At 57.7% G+C, this 18,769-nt stretch overlaps 1 protein-coding gene across 1 annotated transcript; it reads right to left on the bottom strand.

Annotated features, from left to right (window-relative positions):
- Window positions 1-562: 562 nt before the first annotated feature.
- Window positions 563-5,116, bottom strand: KLHDC7A (kelch domain containing 7A). Its single transcript, XM_069479416.1, has 2 exons — window positions 2,619-5,116; window positions 563-2,138 (listed from the first exon to the last, which is right to left on the bottom strand). Exon 1 carries the CDS (start codon window positions 5,086-5,088, stop codon window positions 2,764-2,766), a length of 2,325 nt encoding a protein of 774 aa, XP_069335517.1. The 5' UTR covers window positions 5,089-5,116; the 3' UTR covers window positions 563-2,138; window positions 2,619-2,763.
- Between the last annotated feature and the right edge of the window lie 13,653 nt (window positions 5,117-18,769).

Here is an 18,769-nt window from a genome sequence, read left to right as displayed (position 1 = left end):
GCCAGAAGAGCCGGCCCTGCCCTTCTCCCTGCACCACTGGAGCTTCCTGGAGGCAGCCCTGCCCGCCCGGCACGCGTGGCAGAGCCCTTCTGGCACAGGGCAGCCTTCCCACCCGCTGAGCCCGTCCTGGGCTGTGCACCCCCCAGGTTTGCATTCGGGCCCCTGGTCAAATGTCACCTCACTGCGGAGGCCCCATCACATGATTTAAAAGAGCAACCCTCTCCCTCCGGCATTCGTGAATCCACCGGCTCCTCAGTGAGTATGCACCGCAGGTTCTATTTATTTTATTATGTGTTTGTTTTTAAAAATTGCCCATTTTCCTCCACTAGAATGTGAGCTCCGTTAGGGGAGGGGTCTGCCGCATCTCCAGCACCTAGAGCGATGCCGGCCCGAACATTCTGCAGATGTTTATTTCACAGGTGAAGGGATGAACCCTGACTGCTGAGCCCTCAGGGGGTCGTTTCAGGCCCTTGAACTACCTGGATCCACGTGATGCCCCCAGTAACTTCCATCCTACAACCCAGCTCTGGAGAGGCAGGGTGGTGAGGATGAGCGCACCAGCTCTAGCTGCTGGCAGTGGCCGCCTGCAACACGGCGTTCAAACAGTCAGGAGGCCATGGCAAGGTTCCCGCCAGGACAAGGCAGGGCGACTGATCAGTGTTGTTGCCGGCAGGGCTACGAGGGAGCTAGAGCAGGTGTGCTGTGTGCTTCTCGTCACGCTCAGGCCCGAATCTCAGCTCTCTCATTATGAAGACCACGCCCCCTCATGAACTGGGGTCTGGAACAAATTTTGCTGCCTTATCCCTGGCATCATTTCCCTAGTCTCTACCATAGGTATGCTCTGGGCTTTGGAATGTTTTTCCAGAGTGCTCCCTTGTCCCTCCTGGGCCTGGAAACTTTCTTGCACTTTACCCAGCTTGGTTGTGGATCGGCCTCTGCCTGGCTCCTCACCGGAGGCCTGCCCTTGTGGGCTGGGTCTGGCTCCACCTGTCTCCAGCTCCCAGATGGGGTCTCCTCGCAAGCAAACCTTTCCCCCGGCCTGGCATCACAATGCCAGTGCCTCCCGAGTCCTATCACTGAAGCCATCCTCCCCACCCCATGGATCCCTTGGAGGTTCGAGCCTGAGTATTGACACTGTACTTGAATGTGGCCTTGGCTGGGGATGGGGGGCAGAGGGCATGCTTTCCAGGGGCCAGCCATGGTCCCAGCTGACTTTCCCTTCCCAGTCTCCAATTTAGGGCTAAATTTAGCTGCCTCATCTTCCCAGGCCATGGTGGCCTTGTGTGGTCCAGTACGAGCTGTCCTCTCATCTCCATGACAACCCGCTTCTCATCCTTTGTTCTGATCCTGCTTCTTCCAACAAGACCCGCAGCCCAAGCCCGGCAGCTGCAGTGGACACACGCCCTAGCTGGCCCCGCCTGGAACTCGGGAAGAACTTTCTCTGTGGGCTCTCATTTTCTCAGCCCAGGGACACGAGTTGTTCTTTCCATTTTCAAGATAGTGACATTGAGGTCTAAGGCATCCTTATCTTCTCCCTTGTCAGGCTCTGCCCTGGGCTACCTCCTACCTCCCCTGGCTTCTGGCTGGGGCCAAGAGCATCACTGCTTTCCTGTCTGTATCCGTGTCTCCCGTAGGGGTGGAACAAGGGCGATGGTGACAGACTAGACTGACTCTCTCCCTTCCCTCCCGAAAGAACAGGTCCCTTCCTAAGGTTGGGGGTCTCTTTCATTTCAGAGTTTACCAAACCTGCTGTGAAAGGAGATCTGGTCTCTGGATGCACCACTAGAATCTTCTAGTTCCTCAGCTTTGTCCTGGACCTGCCCCTCCCTGGTCCTCTCTTGTCTGATGAGGCAAACCAGGTGACCACATGGCACCGGGAGGGCAAACCCTGCTGTCACCTCTCACCAGCCCTGGCGACTGGTAGTGGCTGCCCCTGCTTCCAGACAGGAGCGCCGGGATGCTGGGAAGGATTCTGAGACCGAGGAAGGGGCACAGCGGTCAGTTTGCAATGACGTGAGCAGAGCCGAGGAGGAGGGTGGCCCTTGGATCCCAGCCTTTCCTCCCTTTCCTGAGACCTCGATGGTATCCTTAGCCCTCTGCAAGAAATTAGCCTCTTCTAGATGTTTCTCTTCCTTCCCCTGATGGGAAAAGTAAGAGGGCTTGGGTAAACTTACTTTGCCACCCAGGGTCCCGTGGGCAGCCCCAGCTTCAGCTGTCCTACTTCCCAAGTCCCCTCTCCCCCTGGCAGGACTCCTCCCTGTCTTTCCCACCTGTGTGTCCCTGGGGCTTCTGGGAACTGTAGAGGTGGGGCCCAGTGGCTTAGTGTTCATGAAGGGACGCTGGTGGTGCAGAGAGCTGGCTCCTCTCCAGGGGGAGACGGGGGAGACCAGGTTGAGGGTCTGCCAGCACTTGGAACTGCGCTTGCAGTAAGACTATGCTTCCGAGCTACGGTGGGATCCTGGTCACTCCCCCCAGGAATTTGGAGTTGGAGCCAGGTGGTGGTGGTCCTCTCTTCTGCCTTGGAACACCAGCCCCCGGCTCTCTGCTCCCCGGGGGGCCCCTGTGCCCCAGGAAGGGTCAGTACTCATCTCAGAGCCACCCCCCAAGCCTCCACTTACCGAGCAGAGCAGGTAGGATTAGAATCTGCCTCTTGATGGCCAAAGTCCTGGGCCACCTGACTGCCCAGAACCGACCCACAGAGTGACAGGCAGGGCGGTGCACACCGCCTCCCCGTTTTGCATGAGGAGCCCAGCGGAGGGGCTGCTAGACCCTGGTGTGAGGCCCATCGGGGGTGGGCAAGGTCAGGACGGCAGGCAGGAGGGTGCCCTGCGGCATCGGGAAGCTCTGCAGCTCCTTGGGCACAAACCTGGGCGAGACGTGGTCGGCCAGGAAGCAGAGGGTGCGCCGGCGCCCCACGCAGTAGACGAGGTTGTCCACCACGGCGCACTGGAAGGCCTCCGGGTAGGGTGTCCGGTGCGTGGCGCACTCGTACCAGAGCCGGGTGCTGGCGCTGCAGCGGTACACACTGATGCCCAGGCTGCGGTTGAGGTCAAAGCGGTAGAGGAAACCGTTGACTGCCACCATCTCGGCCGTGCGGTCCTTGCTGCCCCCTGTGGGGCCGGCCCACCAGCGCTGCTCCTGGGCAGAGAAGCGGAGCAGCAGGTAGCGCAGCGTGCCGCCCGTGACGAAGATCTCACTGGCACACGCCGTGGCCGTGTGCGCCACGGCAAATGTGTCATTGGGGAGCGGCGGGGCAAAGACCCAGCGGTCCAAGCGGGGGTCGTAACGCTCAACCGTGTTCAGACACTCGCCCCCGATGGCGTACAGGTGCCCGTCCAGGGCCACCAGCCGGCAGTGCGGCCTGGCCTGGTTCAGCGGGCACACCTCGCTCCAGATCCCCGTCAGTGGGTTGTAGCAGAAGACCCGGTTGGAGGGCTGGCGCCCGGGCCCCTGGCAGCCGGACACCACGAAGAGATAATTGAAGAGGCTGCACATGGCACAGCCCCGGGACACAGCCTCAGGGGGCAGCCGGGCCAGCGGGTGCCAGACATCCCGCTCATCGTCATAGCAACAGAGGCGGCTGGAGTCTTCCTGGGGGCACACGTCCGCCACCAACAGGTACTTGCGGCCCCGGAGGCGTCGCTGCAGGATCAGCTCCCGCTCCGCCCCGCTCAGGCACCCGTAGACCTCCGGGCTGCGCAGCACCTGGAGGTAGTTGTCGCTCATCACCTTGTAGGCTGCCTCCTTCAGGGCCTCCAAGTTCTGCCTCTTGGCCAAGGTCAGCGCCTCGTGGCAATTGCCCAGATCCAGGCGGACGTCCGGGTCTGAAGCAGGGGTGAGGGGGACGTGGAAGAAATTGGTCCCGGCCACGAGCTGCACGTGGGGCTCCCCACTGCTTCTGGCTGCGCCAGGCGGGGCGCCCCGCTCTGGGCGGGGTGGAGCGGGGGAGCCGAGGCCGTCGGGCTGTAGCTGCAGCTCTGGGTTCTCCGCGATCTGCAGGAGGCTGTCCTTCCTGCTGAAGCCTTGCAGGGACGGGGACGGCACGGGCCGGGGGACGGCGGCTGTTTCAGCTCCACCTTCTGTGTCTTGGTCTTGGGAGGCTGCCCCTGTTCCCAGGGGCCTGGGCAGTGCTTCAGGGCAGGCAGCCTCAGCCAGGGCTGTCCTGGGGGCCAGCCCGCCCCTGGAGATGGCCCGGGAGGTGGATTCCACATAGTAGTCGTACACCTTGCCCTTCAGCCTGGGCCCAGCCCCCTCCACCTTCTGTATGAAGTTCTCTTCCATCCGCACCCGGGCCACCGACGAGAAGGTGTAGGAGGCGTTGGTGGCTCCCTCCTGCTGATGCAGTGCCAGGCCCACATCTGAGGCGGCCTGGACAGCCCCTGCCTCTTCCCGGCTGACCCCTGTCACGCGGGTGAAGACCCAGCTCTGGTTCATGTCACTGCTGCCTTCCTCGGGGGCCGTCCAGGGCCGGTGGGGAGGTTCCAGCTGCCCGGGCCCTGGCTGCCCGAGGGGTCCGCCGTCCCGCCATGGAGCAGGCTCACCACCCGCACAGCTGCCGCCCGCCGCTGCAGCGAGCCCAGCTGGGGAGTCTTTGGGTTCACTGTCCAAACGGGGGCAGCACGGAGGGTCGGGCTTACCGCCAACAGCTCTTCCGGCTTCCTGGCCGCGGCAGCCGGGAGGCACCTGCTCCGAGTCTGGGCACTGCCCGCCCTGCTCCTCGCCAGAGCCTTTCCTCCGGGGCTTGTCTCTGGAGGTGGCCCCTGTTATCAGGGTGCAGGGGCCTCCTGGGTTCTCCCAGCTGCAGCCCAGGGGTGCTCTGGCCCCCTTGCTCACCCTCTGGCGGCGTCTCGGCCCCCTCCGCGGTGTCCCCGGAGAAGCCACCTGGACAGCAGGCTGCCCCGAGCCCTCTGCTTCCTGCCCGGCTTCGGCCTCCTCCTTCCCACCCCCCTGCGGGGCTGGCGTGGGCCTCGACTTGTACAGTCTGTAGGCCGCGGTCAGCAGGAGCAGCACAGCGGCCGACAGCAGCACCTTGCCGGTCAGCTGCATGTCCGAGTGCCAGTCCTGGGCCCCTGCCTCTGTGGGGAGCATGTTTCTCAGGCCCCTCCAGGCGACCTGGGGCTGAGGAATGTCAAGAATCCGATTAATGATTGCCCAACAGGGGCCGGTTCCTGAAGCCAGCCAAGCTGAGGGGAGGCGTTCTGGGCTGGCTCTGGCCAGCTGAGGAGTCGGAGCAAAGGTGACTTTGAGCGGCAGAGGGTGGCCGAGGGGCCCAGGGCTAACAGATCCCAGCCGCTGGCCTCTTGCGGGGATGAAGCTCTGCCCAGGGGCTGAGCTTGGTACCAGCCACCTGAGCCAGCTCCGCGGCCAGCAGCTGGGGGATGTGGGAGGAGTGTCCAGTGAGTACACAGAGAGGGAGGAAGCTCCTAACCAAACAGTCACCCGATGCCAGGAAGCGCACGGGGTTGGTTATTCTTTGTGCGCTTTATTTTCCTTTGCAAATCCACTGGGCGAGGAGGCTTGGGTGTGGCAGTGGCGGGCAGGTGGAGCCCCGGTAGGCATGGCTGGGATCGTGCCTTCTGGGGGCTGTGGGTCCCCCAGCGGGGTCAGCATTTAACCGGTCAATCTGAGAACACAGCAGGGGAGGCTGGAGCCAGGGACCACAGCCAAGTCACCTGACCTGTGCTCCTCCTCTGCCTGACAAGTTTACTAGAGAAATCGGTCTTCCTGAGAGCAGTTTGGGAAAGCGCCTTGCGTTAGCACCCAGGTAGGGCTGGGCGTGGGACACGTCTCCCTTAAGACCTGACGATCTCCGATGGTAAGAGGCCTAGGGAAGACCCACGTGTCCCAGTCTCCCCGAGGCCCCTCTGCATTGTCACCAGTGTGTGGGTCCTGGATCCAGACTACCTGGCTGTGCCACTTACCAACCATGTGACCTTAGGCAAGTGACTTCAGCTCTCTGTGCCTCTGTTTCCTCATCTGAAAGATGGGGAACAGCCATATCTGCACCCCATCAGGTTGTGGTGGGAACAAACTGGGCTACTGTGTGTGACGTGCTGTGCAGAGCCCGAGTTGTGGAAGCTCAGGGGATGTTAGCTATTCTCCTCTTCTCCCTCCTCCTCCCCCTCCTCCTCCTCCTCCTCCTCCTTCTCCTCCTCCTCCTCCTCCTCCTCCTCACTAGTACTAATTATCATCAGCTGGACCTTCCAAGGCACAGACCTGATTCTGCCCCTGCCCTGACCAAGGGCCCTCCATGGGTCCCTAAAGGCCAGCACAGGGGTCTCAAAGTCTTGCTGCCTGCGGGGTCCGGGCGGGTAGAGTCCACCTTCTGAGATCACCTGTTCCCTCTTCCGGTCTCTCAATCGCTGATGTTTCTCTTTCAGCCTTTGTCACAGCTGCCACGTCACAAAGTGTGCCGTGCACAGTATCTGTTCTCCTGCTGGGTCCTAAGCCCCTGAGGACAGAGACTGTCGCTGGTCCAACTGGGGACCCTAAGGCCTATAGGGGGCCCTGCAAAACTGGGACAACGGCCAGCGTGGACTGTGCCTTTACTCTGAGTGGATCGGGGAGGACACTGCGGATGACTCTCATCTAATGCTACGGTCCCTTTGGAGAGAGACGTGTTTGCTATTCCCACTTGATGGCAGTGGTAGCTGGATGAACCTCAAGGTTATGTCAATTTCCTTGTAAATGGGGACTTTAATCCTTGTTTGCAGACCAGAGTTTTATAGACCTGACTTCATCCAACAGGTGTGACTTCTCACACAGCCTGGTCTCCTGTCCCGCTGGTGGCTGGCAAGAGGGGACCCCCGGGCTCCCTTTCTTCCCACCACAGTCAAAAGAGTGACTTTCAATCCTGTGGGCACAAGAATCACCCGGGGTGCTGGTTAGGGGCGGATGTCTGAGCTCCACCCCTAGACGTCCTGATTCTGTAGGTCTGGGTTGGGTCCCAGGAAAGCTCCATTTTTAATCATCACCTTAGGAGACTTCAGTGAGTGTAGGAATGGAAAATAATAAGTTAGCTTTTCTACTTGTCTCCTGAAAATTCCTCCTCACCCTCGGGGTAGCAGGTGAGTAACAGAGAATGGGAATGCAGTCCTGGGCGCTTTGCCTAAGCAAAATCATTTAATCTTCCCAGTAATCCGGAGAGGTGAGTATTATCATTGCCCCCATTCTACAGGTGAGGACACTGAGGCTCAGAGGGACAGTGCCAACGGGCTGAGAGTGGCAAATCTTGGTTTACAACCTCTCTGGCTTCACAGCCCGTCAACTTCCTCTGGGAAGGAGAGAACGAGGTATTAAGGGTAATAAACATGATTTGCCCAGGGTTAAAAAATGCTCTGTTGGGTCTTACGAGGGGTCCCCAGTTGCCAGGCTACCATTCCAGTGGTGGGGCAGCTTTGGGGCTCCTATACTCTTGGAGAGGGGGAGACATGTGACATGCCCCTGGTGAGACATGATCTGGCATCGTCCTCTCAGATGCCACCAGCTGAGCAGGGTCTCAGCCCTTCTGATAGAGGCTCCGTTGTGCCCCCGGAGCTCCCTGTTGCTCCAGCTCAGACCCTGTAGAGCACACAGTCAGCCTTTCCATCTGGAAAGCTCCTGGGTGCTGGATGTGCCCCAAGCAGCCCTGGGGGTGGGCAGGGGAGAGGCTCACTGGACGCAGAAGATGCAGTCCCAACGCCAGGGAAACTTACGTCCCTGGTCCAGAGATGGGCATGTGCCTGAGACATGATCAAGCCACAATGTATCACAAAGAAGAAGTTAATGAGGCGATTTATCAGCATAGAGGTCAGAAGAAAGGATTCCAGAAAGAAGTGTTTAGCATTTGGTACTGACAAAGGCAGGCCACGTGTTGGGTACGGTGATGTGGGTAAAGGAGACAGTCACGGCCCCGCTACCCGTGGAGACGGGTCTACTGGGGAAGATGTTGGCAAGGAGGCGGTGGGCTGTGGCGAGGCTGGTTTGTGAAGGTCTCCGTGGGAGGGGGACACAGGAGTCCCTGTGCCAGCCTGGGACCAGAGAGAGAGTGGAGAGGGCATCTGCTGTGGCAGGAGTGGGAAGAGGTAAGGCTGAGAAACGCAGGGGACCCGCGGGCTGGAACTGGGGCTGGGTGCCAGGCCAGGGTGCGGGGTCAGACGCCCCCGGTGTGAATCCTGGCTTGGCACTTCTGTGACCTCCCCTTGTGCGAGGGCAGAAGTAACGCTCGTGGAACAGCTGAGCACACGAGATGCCTTCATTCCACGGGGCTTCCTGTCGTCTCCCTCCGTTCCGGCGAACACGGCCACCCGAGATCGGGTTAGGATGCAGGTTGCATCGTTGCTCAGGTACGGTGAGGCCAGCGGAGACCAGGAGACAACTGCCATTGGGAGGCCATTTAGTAGCTTGTTACTCACAGTTCCCAAGAGGAGGGGACATGCCATGTCTCGTAGGGCCACAAGGGGAAGACAACCGAGAGAGTGACACCGCGACACTGAAGGGTGGGCTAGAGACTTTACGGAGGTTTTTGCAAGAAGGAATGGGAGAAGCAGGGTGAGCAGGTTTAGGGTTGGCCAGTGTGAATAATTTCAGCAGGCTCGGCTGTCTTTAGCTGTCTGACACCTGGGCCGGGGTGATGAGGGCAGGGGGACATTGGCCCAGAGAGTAAGAGCCTTGAGCGCCCAGTGGGGGCAGGGGAGGGGGGTGGGGCTCTGGGTGGGTTGGTTTGCACGTGAGGGGATCCCTCCTGGGGAGTCCTCTGCCATCTCCAGGAACTAGGTAACCCTAGGCGGGGCAGAGAGGCCCCAGCTGCCAGTGCGTCAGGATATAGAAAATAAGAAAACACAGTTAAAACAGAGAGTCAGAAGGACAGAGAGGAACAGGGACTTTGGGGCCCTGAGAGGCGGCCGTCTTCCTTGTAGGGAAGTTGGGAAGCAAACTTTTGGCTCTACCCCGAGGTCTCAGTCCATCCGGCAGGTGAACACGACATTCCCGCTAGCTGACTTCAAACTCCATAAACTACAGCTTTTTTTTTTTTTTTTCAGTCCTTGTTCGGAAAAAGTGAAATGAACAAATAAAGACAGGAGCGAAATTAAAAGATAATTGGAAGTCTATATTGGGCTTCTGTGAATGTGCGTGCGCGCTGCCAATCTGGTCTCTCCGTGCGGGCAGGATAAATTGAGAACTCTTCGCTTGGCTCAGGGGGTGGATAAAACAGTCAGAGACAAATGCGTGCCATGCAAATAAACAGGCCCATCTTCCTGTGATTAGCTTTGCCTCCACCGAGCCGGTGCTCAGCCTTGGTCTGCTCAGCCCGGAGGGGCCCTGTTTTCCGGGTGAGGACGGACTCCAGGCGGGTGTGGCGGGTGAGGCCTTGAGAGAGGCGAGAGGCTGGGAGGAGGTGGGTGTGGGCACCTCGGGAAGGGAGGGGCGTGTGCAGGGAGGGGTGGAGATGTCAGAGAGGGACGGGGGAGGCGTGTGGCTTTTCACACATACATGCTCCCCTGTGCACACACCCATGTGCTCACGTATGCGTGCGCAAAGCCACACTCGAACCCACACAGGTGGGAGGGATGTCGTGGATCTTTTGAGTCCAGAAAATTCGGAGGTAAGTGGATTCTGGTTTGAGTGCTGGGGAGACTGAGGCCTGGAGAGAGAATCCGGTGTAGCTGGGACTAAGACACAGCGCGCCTGGCTGGGCCTGGGGGCTGGAGGGGGTGGTCAAGGGTGAATTCCTGCTCATTCAAAAGGTGCTCAGTGAGATTTGGTGGTGGTCTTCCACACTTACCCGGGAGCCCTTTCTTGGATAAACCCTCCTAGATGTACCTTGGGCTCTGTTATGCTCAGCACCGCAGGGCGGCGTCCCCAGCAGGTGTGCACTGCCCAGTCCAGATTGGTTGTACAAATGCTGAAGTAGTTCCATTCTCATTGGTAAATAGCCACTGCCCCAACTCCACCAGCCCCTAGGACCCCCTCAGTTGTCCCCACCACTCCTGGACTAGAAGTCAGTACTTGGCATTGCGAAGGTCCCACAAAGCCCGCATTACTCAGGCAGGTCAGGGCCGGGCATTACAGGCGGTGAGTGTATTGACTGTCTCGCCCGCTCTCCCTCCCCTGAGCCCTGTTCTGCTCCATCCAGGGCGAAGCCGGTGCAGAGGTAACTGTCTGATGATGCCAACTCCACCAGGAGTCCGAGCCTGCAAAGGTGAGGCCACGCTGGTGCAGTGCTGGGCCCCCCATGGGGAATGCCACCTGCTGAGACACAAGTGCCAGCTCTTTCCAGGGCATCCCACCAAGCCATCCGTTCATAGGTCCTTGACAAATAGCTGTCACCGTTAATAAGGGCACAGCCCTTGACCAGGCACTTTGATTCCACCACCCTGTGCTGTTCCTTTATGTTCTGAATGAACAGAGGCCGAGAGCCCGTGATGCCGGGATTTTGGAGAGGGCGAGGCATCCTGCAGCTGCCAGAAAGGGGATCTGGGCTGGAAAGGGAGTTTCAAAGACTTGGGAATGCCAAGGGCATGAAGAAATGTCCTACTTACAATTGCCACCGCACAGACCATTAGGAAATGGCATAATGGCGTGTGATACGTGCCTGTGAATTGATGGGGAAATCGAATGTGAAACGATTCCTGGGTGCTGTCGGAGATGGCGGGGTGCATCCTGATTTTTTTCTCCTGGGGTGGAGGGAGTTGAAGAGAAGGACGCACCCCGAGGTTTGATTATGTGGCAGTGACTCCTGCCTGCATGCAGAGACGGGCTTTCGCAGAGGGCCCAGAGCCGGGAGTGGCAGCGCTATACTAACAACAGCCAGTGCTTGCGGGCGCCCAGCCTATGCCCCGCCAAGGCCGCAGACCTTGTCTCCTTTAATCTTCACAGCAGCCCTGCAAGGCTGGTAAGATTTATCCATTTTATAGATGAGGAAACTGAGGCTCAGTCTCTTGCCCGAGGCCAGTTCTGTTTTACCTCAATGCTCGTCTTTAGAAAGTCTTGCTACTCAAAAAAGCATCACCGAGGAACTGGTCCACTTGCAGGGTCTTGGGTCCCACCCCAGCCTCAAAAAATCAGAATCTTCATGTGAACCTGATCCCAGGTGATCCTTGTACGTATTGCAGTTCGTGGGGCCCTAGAAACAGGTGGTCCAGCACCCCACCCACCCTCAATCCCAAGAATCCATCAACCGTGTGACTCCAAATGTCACCAAGAGCATGTGTTTTCTCCCACCCTGCATCAGAGAGAGGTCACACCTTTGTCACTGACCCCTTGAAATTTGGGCTCCCATCAACCTTAGTAGCTGTCACTACTGATTATGAAAACTTCTCCTGTTGCCTTGGTTTCCTAATCTCTCCAACAGGCGTGATGACATCCTTCTCACGGGCTATTGTCAGCAGACGTGCTAGGATGTCTAGGAAGGCACCTGGTGCCTCGCAGCCATTTAATCAGTGTTTATAGGAGGAATTGATGCATTGTTGAGTGCTGACGGTGTGCCTTGCCCTGGGCTAAGGGCTTCAGACGCATTTAAGTGAGTTTCCACGGCCTTACCAAGCAGGCACAGTTGTCGCTGATTTACAAGGAAGAAACCCAGGCGCAGAAGAAGGGTTAAGTTTCTTGTCCAAGGTCGCAGTTAGGACCCGGCAGCCCTGGGATTCAGACAGGAGCCTGCAGAGCTAACGCTGCTTCCAGCCGGGCTGTCTCCCTGGACGTCGCTGTCCTCTCCTCCTTTGCCAACTTCCCCCAGTCGCCAGCCCCGTTTGTGCCCTTCCGGTGTCAGGGAGCCCCCCGGATCCGGTTGTCCACGGAGTCTCCACCTCGGATCCCATTCCTCCTCTCCGCTCTTACCTGCCTTTTCTGCAAACTTGGTTCCCGAGCTGCCACTTGCCAGCTCCAGGATGTCCCATGGCTCCCTGTGGTCTCTCCAATCAAATCTAAATGCCTCGGCCTGTTCTCCGAGGTCCCCTTGATGCCCCAGCCTCATTTGTCACTGTTCCCAAACATCCGTTCTGCTTCAGCCAAGCTCATCCGTTTACTGTCCCCTCGTCCCTGCCGTCACACAGGCCATTTCTCCTGCTCATGGAGCTCTTTCCCGAATCTCTGCCGTTCTGGTCGCTTGTGCAAAACCCCGGATCAAAACTGGGCCTTGTCTACACGGGCTCAAGCCAGGGCAGGGGTTGTTCACTCATGCCGGGTCCCAGGCCCCTCTGAGGATCTGCTGGAAGTCACGGACCCTTGCTGGGAAAATGCACATTCACAGGGTATCTACACGCAAATTCTGGAGGTCCCCAGCCCCTCCGAGTCCCAGTGAAGAACCCCTGAGCTACACCAGGCACATACCGAGCTCTCAGGAAGTGTCAGGTCGGCTTGTGGGTGAGAAACAGTCCAGCCCAGGGTGGCATGCTTGGACGTGTGTGATTTGGGTTTACGCCATGCTAAAAAGGGTAGTCCGGCCAAATAAGTTTAGAAAAACCTGATTTGTGACCTCTGAGTCCCAGTTTCTCCATCTTTAACGTGGCACCAATGAGGCTGACTTCTTACAAGCTGCGGTGACGATGGAATGAGATAAGGTATGTTGAGGACCACTCTGTCCTTTGGGCTCCCACATCCTGTGCTCTTTTCAAGAGACCCCCAACAGGGAGAGAAGCAGAGACCCTCTCCTGCCCACCCTCAGTGGGGAGGGGTCCCCAGAGGGCCGGGGTGCCTGGCTGGGTGTGGCTGCCAGCTCACTGCCAGGTGGGAGGGAGTGCGGGTGGCTTTACTGGGCGAGGACCGCAGCAGCCCTGAGAACCTATCTGAGTCTTGTCTCTCCCAGAGACGGGAGAGCCGGGGCTGGCTCCAGAGAGGCCGGGCAGGTTTGTGTTCCACAGCCCTGAGCCTCTAAATGGAGCTAACGCAGCGCAGCCAGGGCCTCGCAGGCCCATTAGAGCTGCTCCGGCCGATTGCAAATCAATGCTCTGAAAAGACACAGCCACCCAGGTGCAAGAGGCGGAGACAGCCGCCCCAGCCAGAACTGGAGGGAGCCGCAGGAGGGAGGGCAGGCTGCCGGGAAAGGTGGCCAGCTGAGCTCAGCCGGGAGCTGGAGAGCAGCACCCAGCGTTCGCATGGCCTCTCTTGGGGGTCAGACCCCTTAGAGGCCTGGTCCCGGGGACAGAAAAGCAAATGGAGAACTAGCAGCTTCATCGAGCACCTGCTATGTGCCAGGCACTCAGCTAGGAACTTCGTGTTCTTTGTCATTTAACCCTATGACAACCCTATGGTGGAGACAGGCTGTATGTTCACCAAATCCCAGTTCGGTTTGCTTTCCTGGGTGCCCAGGAAAACCACATTTCCCAGAACTCCCTGTTGGAGGAAGGTGACCTTTGGTTGGATTATGGTCTAGGACGGACAAGCAGAAGTGACCAAGTGGCTTCTGAGTCCAGGAGGTGAAGAACCAGTGTGTTGCTTCCTCCCCTCTCTTCCTGCCATGGTGACCTTGGAGGTCACATGCCCCAGATGGACCAAGGCCACCTAGCCCATGAACAATTGTGACAATAAATAACTGGTATTGGGTTAAGCCGCTGAGATTTCAGGGTTTGCTGGTTGCAGAAGCTAATGTCCATTTCCTAGACTAACATAAAGTCTACCGGGCAGAAGTGATTGTTCCCACTTTGCAGATGGGAACACTGAGGTTCAAACCCAGCGAGCAGGTTTAGCCTCAGATCTGCAGTGGTACCCTTCCCTCTGCTCTGATAGACCCACCCAGCCCTCCAGAACTCACAGGCTAGGGGGCTGACGTCAGAGCAAGTCACGATGAACTGGGATGGGGTGGTATGGAAACATGGAGGGAGGAGCTAGGGCTTTGGTGAAAGGACAGTCAGAGCAGGGTCCACTGGTGCAGAGGCTCTGGGGCTGGAGACCGCACGAACAGTCCGTGTGCAGGGAGGGTTCTAAGCACCTGGGAGGCTATGAGGTGTTGAAGTGGCCAGAAATCTCCAGGCGGGTGGAATGGCATGCAGACCAAGCGAATTGTAGGACTCAAAGCAGGAAAGACGGAGGTAGGAGTTCAGGAAGGACTTGCTTTGATTGGAACACTCCACTCCCCTCATCAGCAGTCACCAAGAACTGGGAGGACACGAGAGAGGGGGCAGCTCCACTGGGAGTTTCCGTGTCCATGTCCCCCAGGCATGACCCCACCGTCCCGTCCCCCCGTGCTGCAGGGAGGGGAGAGCACAGTTCTCTTCTGCGTTCTGCGTTCCGAGTTCTAATTTCCCAGGTCACATCCTGCAAAGATCACGTCCCAGCTCTGTGCTCTGGGCTCCGAGCTGGAAGGGGTGGGGCTGTTTGTCAAACGGTTTCATCTCACATCTGTCTAGTTGGCAGCGGGTGAATGGGATGAAGATTATTCTCCATCATGGGGTGGGGGGTGCTGTGACTCCATTTCCGTCGCCGTCTGAGAGCCCAGAGAGAGACGCGCACGTGCCTGTCAGGGCAGAGCTCAACTCGCGCTGTCTCTGGGCAGCGGCTGGCTTTGCCCGCAGTCAGAGCTTCCCAGGGCTGGGGGGACCCCGGACAGCCCACGGCCCAAGCCCTCCGGTTGCCAGCGGGAGAGCAGAGCCCACTTGCCCCAGATCAGCACAAAGGGGACAGTGAGTCAGTGCTGCGGCTCTGGGCACTGGAGGGTCAGCTCGGAGCCCCTGCGCCCCGCGAGCCGGCTCACTCCCCCTGTGCTGGTCGCCTGGCCGCCCCCCTCTGCCGCCGCCTCAGGAAACCGGACAGTTGGGAGCCCTCAGTTCACAAAGGATAAACTGAGGCTCAAGAGAGAAGTGACACTGTCCAAGTCCCTCGGCTCAGAGGCGGCAGAGCTGGGATTTGAAGCTGGTCTGACTCCAGAGCCACCTTGCTGACACCCAGGAGGGGACGCACGATGGTCTCAACCTCCACAGTCCTCATCGTGGGGCAGCATCCACAGTGAGGGGAGTGACCCTTTCCTACCCTGCAAGGTTGTCGGCTAGGGGGACACCCTGGGACAAAGGCAGGCCCGCACCGAGCACAGCTGCAATGACAGTCCTGGCGACTCCCTTCCCAGCATCCCTCCCCACGCGCGGAGGAGGTGACGTGAGGGCAGGCGGTGCATGCGGGCAGGGGGCCCTGGCTCCTGGTTCGGACCCAATAAACATTTGTTGAATAAACAAATGAATAAATGAGAACAGACCTTACAAATTGCCTCGTCAACAAGAGCAAATGGACACGGCGCAGGAGGAGCCCCCTTCGTTTCATTTCCAAGAGGCCGTGAGCTGGTGTCATCGGGGCCAAGGTCCGGTGGGGAGGGCTAGAAGGGAGAGGGGACACCGGCTGCATCTGGAAGGAGGGGATGTGGCTTCGCAGAAGGATTACTGAGGACGGCATTCTGGGAGGCAGGACAGCTCGGGCAAGGTAGGAAGGGGCAGCTGGGATTGGTCGAAGGTAAGTGATTGTGGCCGGAACAGGAAACACGAGTCGCGTGGAACCAGCTGCAGTCTCTGAGCTGGGCAATCCCTTCTTTCCTAAAGCTGTTCTCAGGACCAGAGGGACAACTCAATTCTGTGGAGTTAGATGTCAGATAAGGCTTAGAAAGAAAGAAAAAAAAAAAAAAAAAAAAAGAAAGAAAGAAAAACTGTTCCTAAGATAGTTGGATGATTTGAAGACTTGAAATCTCCAAAAAACATATCGATCAATCATTTCATTGAAAAGTCAGGGTGCCCTGGGTTTGGGTCATCATGAAATAGTTGTGTGTTTTTGGACAAGTGGCTCCTGTTCTCTGGGTCTCAGTTTCCCCATCTGTAAAATGGGTAGGGAGTTGGAAATGCCGCTCCCGTGGGGCAGGATCCTGAATATCTGATCCACTCACGGGAGCCTGCAGAGGACAATGGGGGGACAGTCCCAGATTCGCCAGCCTCGGGCCCCATCAGTGGACTCTCCGTGGAGCTGGAGGCCACGGCGCAGGTCTTCAGTCGGAGCCCATCCCCTGCCTCTCCGGCCTGGCTTCTGCCCCTACACCGTCCCTCTAAGAGGCTGCGCTATTCCTGCGCCAGCCTGACGGTTCCTCTTGGTCTGCAGGGTCCAGCTAAGCATCAGTAACTTCCTGTGCTGCAACAAATCATTATGAATTCTACCAGTGAAAGCCATAGCTCACATTTATTTTGTTCCCACTGTGTAGCATGCCCTGTGCTGAGCACTCATTTAATCCTGAACAACAACGACCACCCTGAGAGAGAGATACTATCATCATTCCTAGGTGGGGAGGCTGAGGCTTGCATGGGCTGAAAGTCATGGAGTGGAAACCAGAAGTATCTCGGGGAGGCCTGAACCCCAGGCTCGGCCCAGTGACCCCCAGCCTGGGCACCCGGCCACCGCCTCTTGCCCGGGCAGAGTTGAAGTCAGGGCAGGACATGGCCCCAGCAGCCCCAGGGCAGCCTCCTGGAACCGGTTTTTCTTGCTCCAGGTCTGAGCCTGAGGCAGCCACTGGGCCAAGTCTGGACACACAGAGGACATGGAAATTGCTCTCTCAGAACCTTCCAGTTACACAGTCTTCTTTGGCCTCTGTGGGCTGGGTGAGGTCAAATAGAAGCCCTTGGGCTGGTGCCCAGCACCTGTGACCAGCCACAGAACAGCTGTGTGGGTGCGGGGGTGGCGGCGCAAAGAGAGCAGGATTAGGGGTCCTGAGAACTGGGCTGGGCTCCGACTCTCTTTGTAATCTGCCAAGTGGCTTTTGGTCAGGCCACTCCCATTCCAGCCTCAGTTTCCCCACCTGTAATATGAGCGCATTGAGTAGATCCTGACCAGCTCAGACACAGAGAACAGTCAGCGCAGCAGTCACCAATGTTTGCATGGATGCTGCGTGCATGATGACAGGGAGAGGTGTGTGAGGGTGAATGTGTGTGTGTGTGCAGGGCAGGCGGGAGGAGCTGGGCGCTTTCTCAGGTCAGGGGGCGTGGCACTTGAAAGCAAGGGCTGGGCAGGGAAGAGTCCTAGGTGGACATCAGGAGACCAGGTCCTCATCCTGGCTATAGCACTGACTTGCTGTATGTCCCTGAGAATTCGACACTCCCTCTCTGGGCACTTGGATCCTCATCTGTAAAATAAGAGCCAGCCTTGAGCCAAATGTGCTTTGGTGTCCCCACTGCTCTGAGTCTGATTCTGCCAAGAATTGTTTGGCTGCTGAAGGAGTGGCAGGTGGTTGGTGAGGTGAACCCTGTCCTAGAGTTGGGGGCCCGGGAATGACCCTGGCTCTGCCTCTTGTTGGACATGTGAGCCTGGGCTGGTCGCATCACCCTTTCCTAGAGCCAACATCAGGCCCAGTACTAAGGGCCTGCAACGCTTTTAAGGGCCTACGAAATGTCTTGATTTCTTTTTAAAATCAGAAATTTAAAAATGATAGAATCCAGCCTGGATTATATTTGTGTTTATGCCACTTCAGTCATAAAAGATTATTTTTAAATTTTTTTTTTTAATGAATGAAGGCAAAAGTGCCCAGGAACCCTGAAAATCACACGTGGCCCTGCGTGATATCCTGGACCTGCCAGGGATATACACGTGCTGTGGGGTGCAAGGAGAGAACCCAAAATCTGCCCGGGAGGGGAGGGTCGAGGACAACTTGTTCACCCAAGGCCTGGAGGGATGTGGAAAGCTTTGCAGCAGATGGAGAGTTGTAGGAAGAAGGAACAGAATGAACACGGTGTGGGGGTGTGAACATACGTGGGTGCTGGGAGTCACACACAGCTGTGAGTGGGCACAGGAGGCAGCATGGCTGGGGAACTTGCTGGAAAGAGGGGTCAGCTTCAATTCAATGAGTGCATCCATGATTTCTGTTGCTGGGCGCTTTGTGGAGCGCTGGGGATACAGAGATAAAGACGCAGTCTTTGCGGACCACGTATGTAGCAGAGAGGGATAGACATTCATTCATTCATTCATTCAATAAATATGTATCGAGTGCCACACGCTGGGCACCAGAGATGCGGTGTGAGCAAAATGAACTCACAGTCCAGAAGGAGACCAGGCTGCACTGGCTATTTCTGTACCTGGGGACGGTGCCCTGAAGGTGGGCCTCATGCATGCTATGACACAGGGATGGAAAGGAGCAAGGCCTTTGGTGCATGCTTTGGTGTTCACCCTCTGGGGCCAGATGGCCTGGGTTCAAATCCTGGTGCTGCCACTTTGTAAGTTTGTGCCACTGCACATAATTATTAATTCTTAAATTTCATAAACCATCTGCTTCTGAGATTGGATTCCTTTGGGAAGCAACTGAGTTTATCGGGAAACGCCTTTTGGATCCAGCTCCATGGGGAGAGAAGGAAGTGGAACTGGGCAGGAGGAGGAGGTGCACTGTGACTTTGCCTGAATGGACAGGCCTCTGCCCACCTCCCAGGGGGCTGCGATGCTGGGATGGCCCTGCAGGGTTATCCCAAACTGAGGCACATGGCCCTGATCAGAGGCACATGTCCCTCATTAGGGCCGGGCTTCCTGGAGGAGGGGGCATAACCTTTAGGGTAGGGCCTCCTTAAGCTAAGAGGGAGTCTGGGAAGGGACCCTGCTGTGAGCTAGCAGCATTCCCAACAGCTGGAGGATGAGTGCCCTGGCTGGGAAGGGGGTGACCTGACCTAGGCGGCACACCACAGCATCCACTACAGCCAATAATAGTCATGTCTGTTCCATAGGGCTGTCGTGAGGGATGCCCGAGTGAATGCGTGTCAGATGTATGTATTTAGCACCAAACACCAAGCACAAGGCAGAGCTTGACATGTACGAGCCATTTTTTATGTGAGATGTCTTATTCTTGGAC

The sequence above is a fragment of the Eulemur rufifrons genome, chromosome 8, assembly GCF_041146395.1.
Source record: "Eulemur rufifrons isolate Redbay chromosome 8, OSU_ERuf_1, whole genome shotgun sequence".
NCBI lineage: Eukaryota > Metazoa > Chordata > Mammalia > Primates > Lemuridae > Eulemur > Eulemur rufifrons.
Note: the sequence above shows the minus strand (reverse complement) of the source record. Positions and strands in the feature narration are given on the sequence as shown.